The sequence below is a fragment of the Amblyomma americanum genome, chromosome 1, assembly GCF_052857255.1.
Source record: "Amblyomma americanum isolate KBUSLIRL-KWMA chromosome 1, ASM5285725v1, whole genome shotgun sequence".
NCBI lineage: Eukaryota > Metazoa > Arthropoda > Arachnida > Ixodida > Ixodidae > Amblyomma > Amblyomma americanum.
In genome coordinates this window covers 230,695,385-230,700,683 of record NC_135497.1, presented here as the reverse complement: position 1 = coordinate 230,700,683, position 5,299 = coordinate 230,695,385, and the positions used below count along the sequence as shown (strand labels likewise).

Below are 5,299 nucleotides of genomic sequence, written 5' to 3'. Positions count from 1 at the left end.
TACAATCACAAGGACATCTGCTTTCGCAGTAGGCTTGCTAAAATTGTAGGTGCTCTAACCCTGAAGTTCATTCTTGCTGCCAAAAATGCCGCAGCGGGCATTTCGGACATATTGTTAAAGTTCATCAAAAATTCAGTATTTATTGCTCTTGGCTAGAGTGCGGATACAAGGCATCAAACATTTATTTGAATTTGTTTCAAACATCAAGAAATGTTATATAATTCATTCGAAATGAAAAATCTCATATCTTTCCTTGAAAAAAGTCGGCCTTCTAAGTCAACATGCCAAGGTGAAAAAATGCCGGTTGACTAAGGCGGTGGGCACGCGTAAATATCCTCCCACTTTTTCTCAATTGCTTCACAAATAGCACACACAGATGACACGACGCATGAACCACGAACGAAGCCACCATCACCACAGTACAGGAGAGCAAGCTGCCGGGCTAGTTGGTGATGCATGTTGTAAACTAGGAAGCGCAAAAATACCGGACGAGGGACAGAGTAAGGGACACAAATACAGGTTGTTTTGTTGTTTTTGTGTTTCTTACTCTGTCCCTCGTCCGGTATTTTTGCGCTTCCTAGTTTACATCACCGCAGTAGTTGCTTGTCTCCGAAGAAAAAAGAAGAGATAACATTACGGGTGCTTAATAACTTGCACGACATTCAGCACAATCGGCGACTGTTCCAGTGTGCCGCCTAGTCGGCCGATGCCCTGGAGTTTCCTGTTGCAGTGCGCGTCAGTCTCCAAGTGCTCCAATTTATACTCAATGCTCTTGAAGAGAATGATGCCGCAGTAATGGCATGACAAGTCCACATCTTCCCCGTGTTCCAACGGCTGATCCTGCTGTGGCGAGGATGCGGGTGCTGTGGGCGACATCGTTGACTGGTTGGGTGCCGACTCGGATGAGGAAAGTGCACGTATGCCGTAGCAAAGCGAGATCTGACGCTGAACCTCTTCTCTCTGCAACGCCTTCTGGTGCTTCTTACCCTGCAGTGGAGAAAGAAACAGAATGCATTCACGTTTTTAATTGTACAGGAAAGGGTTGAGTGAATAGCTGCGGCTACTAAAGACAATGTTCAGGGTGTCTGTCCTGCAGTTTCACAGTAACACCTTTTAATGACACATCCCAGTCGAAAGGCTACAGAACCGTGTGAAAAATACAACAAAACATTTTGTAGTTTTATCATAGACAAATTTTTCTGTTCTTTCATAGAGTTTTTCTATAGTACTGCAGTTTTTATGTAGTGCTTTTCTGTTGTCTGTAGTACTTTTCTGTAGTCACTACAAAAAAAGTTCTCTTGTCACAACAAAAAAAGTTCCCTTGTCACTACAAAAAAAAGTTCCCTTGTCACTACAAAAAAAGTTCCCTTGTCACTACAAAAAAAAAAGTTCCCTTGTCACCACAAAAAAAAAAAGTTCCCTTGTCACCACAAAAAAAAAAAGTTCCCTTGTCACTACAAAAAAAAAGTTCCCTTGTCACTACAAAAAAAAAGTTCCCTTGTCACTACAAAAAAAAAGTTCCCTTGTCACTACAAAAAAAAAGTTCCCTTGTCACTACAAAAAAAAAGTTCCCTTGTCACTACAAAAAAAAAGTTCCCTTGTCACTACAAAAAAAAAGTTCCCTTGTCACTACAAAAAAAAGTTCCCTTGTCACTACAAAAAAAAAGTTCCCTTGTCACTACAAAAAAAAAGTTCCCTTGTCACTACAAAAAAAAAAGTTCCCTTGTCAGTACAAAAAAAAGTTCCCTTGTCACTACGAAAAAAAAAGTTCCCTTGTCACTACAAAAAAAAAGTTCCCTTGTCACTACAAAAAAAAAAGTTCCCTTGTCACTACAAAAAAAAAAGTTCCCTTGTCACTACAAAAAAAAAGTTCCCTTGTCACTACAAAAAAAAAGTTCCCTTGTCACTACAAAAAAAAAAGTTCCCTTGTCACTACAAAAAAAAAGTTCTCTTGTCACTACAAAAAAAAAGTTCTCTTGTCACTACAAAAAAAAAGTTCTCTTGTCACTACAAAAAAAAAAGTTCTCTTGTCACTACAAAAAAAAAGTTCTCTTGTCACTACAAAAAAAAAGTTCTCTTGTCACTACAAAAAAAAAGTTCTCTTGTCACTACAAAAAAAAAGTTCTCTTGTCACTACAAAAAAAAAAGTTCTCTTGTCACTACAAAAAAAAAGTTCTCTTGTCACTACAAAAAAAAAAGTTCTCTTGTCACTACAAAAAAAAAAGTTCTCTTGTCACTACAAAAAAAAGTTATGTCGTTACTACAAAAAGTTATGTCGTTACTACAAAAAGTTATGTCGTTACTACAAAAAGTTACGTCGTTACTACAAAAAGTTACGTCGTTACTACAAAAAGTTAAGTCGTTACTACAAAAAGTTAAGTCGTTACTACAAAAAGTTACGTCGTTACTACAAAAAGTTCTCTTGTTACTACAAAAAGTTCTCTTGTTACTACAAAAAGTTACGTCGTTACTACAAAAAGTTACGCCGATACTACAAAAAGTTACGCCGATACTACAAAAGTTATGTCCTTACTACAAAAGTTATGTCCTACAAAAGTTCGGTCGTTACTACAAAAGTTCGGTCGTTACTACAAAAGTTCGGTCGTTACTACAAAAGTTCGGTCGTTACTACAAAATTCCTGTAAAGTTTCTGGTCAAAAACGTTCCAGAAAATTTGTTGTCACGACAGGGATTCGGCGAAATCATGGCGCCATCCGTGCACAGCTCAACCCACGCATCCACACCTAACGACAGCTCGTGGCACCCGGTTACTCCAACACTCTCAGGGCGGCAGCTCACACACCTCATGCAGACGCCACTCGGCTAGCCCAACACTGCCAGAAAAAAGGACTCACTATACTTTGCGAGCAAGATATAGGGATGCATACGCTTCCGGTGTTTGTGGATTTGTGCCAAGTGAAAATAAGAAATAAATATAAATCAACTAAATATCTACGACTGGTACTGGAACCCGCGACGGCACGAACAGATAGCTTCGCTAGCCACCGCACAAGGACGCTAGGCTATCGCCGTAGCCGATCACATCTCGGGTTAAACTGCGACACACCATCGCGCTGTGCACTGCACATTGTCTTCTTCATCAACTAATACCGCTATTAAACTAATGTTCACGCTTTGAGCTATGTGGCGGCAGCGAGAAAGATATGCGCTGCATGCATTGGCGTGGACAAAGTTGTGGCAGGAATACAGCACTGGGCATATATGCCGCCAGCGTACATTGGGTAAAAGTTAAGACGCGCATAACTGGCTGCCTGGGTCAAAGACGCCTCAGTCGCGCTTTAAGGTACACCCTTCCCATTTTTTTTACTTGAACGCGCGAGCGTTGATTGCCTGGCGCTGCTGTGCCGGGAGAAGAAGCAGAGGAGAAAGCCTGCGATGGCAAGAGCACGCCCACAATTCCTGCTGCTGGAGTAAGCTTCGTCTGCTAGGCTGTTCTGATTAGTGCGAAGCAACCCCTGTCCACCATCGGCTTTTATGCATCGGAGGCCCAAGAACCTGTGAGCAATTGTTTTTATCCGCTGCATATAGCATGGGTGATTCTGAAAAGAGCATACATTTGGGAATAGCCTAGCATGCCTAATAAACCAGTTGCAATCGTTACTTATGAAAAGCTGACTGAAGAGGACCCTCGATTGTACCACGTTAATTTCGTTACAGCAAATTCTCTCGACATACCACCCGCAAATACAACCGGGGCCTGTAGAGTCGTGTTTGGAACGCTACGCGTTTGCACCAGTCCAAAGCCGCAAACACGTAGCAGATAGAACACGAAACGAAAACTCTCAGAACTCGGCCATAAAATTTGCTTCGCATGAAACAGAAGAGCCGAGCAGACGACGCAATCTACAGAGGCATGATCAGCTCGCATGCAAAAAACTGTGCGTAGCAATGCTAAACTGTCAGCGAATTTTTTTTTATCAGGAATTCAACTCACGCTATTATGGACAATCAGGACCTCTTGACAATTCATGGCCACGTTGCAGAGCTTGCACACGAACGGCAGCAGAGCGTTCTGCGCCAGAATAGTTGCGCTGCCAGCAGATGCCGCGGATACGTGGGTATTCATGGCGGACCCAGCGGCGGGTCTTCCGCCTTCGGCCAGTGCTTCCAGGTACCTCTCGGTGGCCACTTTTTTCTGGTGCTTGGCGCTCTTCAGGTGGTCCATACAGGGCACCGGGCCGCTGAAATGCATGCTGCAGAGCTGGCAGGAGTACCCCATCGACGCCATCTGCAAAACAATGTGCGTCGGTGTTCGATGGCTTCGTGGTTCGACTACTAACACTTCACTTGCGCGGGAATAGTCGCCTTCCGAAAAGTCGCAACAAGTTTAAAGTATTTCAGACCGGCCTGAAAACCTGATAGGTATTGCCGCAAAGTCCCGTCCTTCCTAAATAACTTCTGTTCCTTTATCGCTGTAGGAGTGCAGTCTTATCTTTCAGCCTTGTCTCACGGGTTCAGTTATCTATCGTATTGCATTCTGGAGAGGCAGAAGATCGCGACTCCGTTTTTATGCGACAAAGCTCTGTGCTGTTAAGAGCGTATGTCACTGTCCCCACCACAAAGTTTGTTTTTTTCTTTCACTGTGGGCGTAAACAGCTTACTTGGAAAACCTTGGTCGGTCTTTATGCTTGCCTGTGGTCGGCGCTAGATACCAGTAGATAACTTTAACATAGCCCGAACCACAACCGCCATGGCTTACCGCGTATCGCGCCCCGCCACTGGGCATGCGCACATCGCCCTGAGGCTGACAGATGGCGCCACGTTTTTCTGAACAGCGCGCCCGCCTGCGGCGTAGGGAACTATCATCGCGTGCGCATTGTCGGGGCGCAGTAGGCGGTAGCGGTGCGTGCTATGCTAAAGGTGGCTAGTATTTCCAGGGGCGGAAATGCCATCTTCGTGCACATAAGCTTTCTGTTTAGTGGCCTTCCTCGGGCTTGACTTTCAAAAACGCGTTCATCAGCACAATGACACTTCGACGCCTGGAGGGAATGTGTCTATGCGAACGAAACTTGGTGGTATCCAAACAATAATAATAAAACCTCCCGAAGATGTCGTTCGAGGCCAGCACGTTGAAGCAGATGCACCACATCCCAATCCGTCGTCCCCTTGACTGCATCGTTAACGACGCACGCTTTAATGACTGGTCTCATGGTGAGTCAGAACTTGGGATTATTAATAATCACGGCTACGTTACATAAGCACAGAAAGCAACGCAAATACCGTTCACTCCTGGTCAGCGCACGTCTCCTTAGTAGAGTCGCGAGTAAGAAATATTAGC

The 5,299-nt window shown here is 44.0% G+C and overlaps 1 protein-coding gene across 1 annotated transcript; it reads right to left on the bottom strand.

Moving 5' to 3' along the window:
- Positions 1-559: 559 nt before the first annotated feature.
- On the bottom strand, positions 560-4,388 carry LOC144095553 (uncharacterized). The gene is made up of 2 exons (XM_077629248.1): positions 3,956-4,388; positions 560-987 (listed from the first exon to the last, which is right to left on the bottom strand). The coding sequence occupies exons 1-2, from the start codon at positions 4,247-4,249 to the stop codon at positions 634-636; spliced, it is 648 nt and encodes a 215-aa protein (XP_077485374.1). The 5' UTR covers positions 4,250-4,388; the 3' UTR covers positions 560-633.
- Between the last annotated feature and the right edge of the window lie 911 nt (positions 4,389-5,299).

Excerpts from the sequence above, each read along its gene's own strand:
- LOC144095553 (XM_077629248.1), bottom strand. The coding sequence starts at position 4,249 with ATGGCGTCGATGGGGTACTCCTGCCAGCTCTGCAGCATGCATTTCAGC. Across the intron at positions 988-3,955 it reads TCCTGATTGTCCATAATAGC|GGTAAGAAGCACCAGAAGGC; the intron begins GTGAGTTGAATT and ends TCTCCACTGCAG.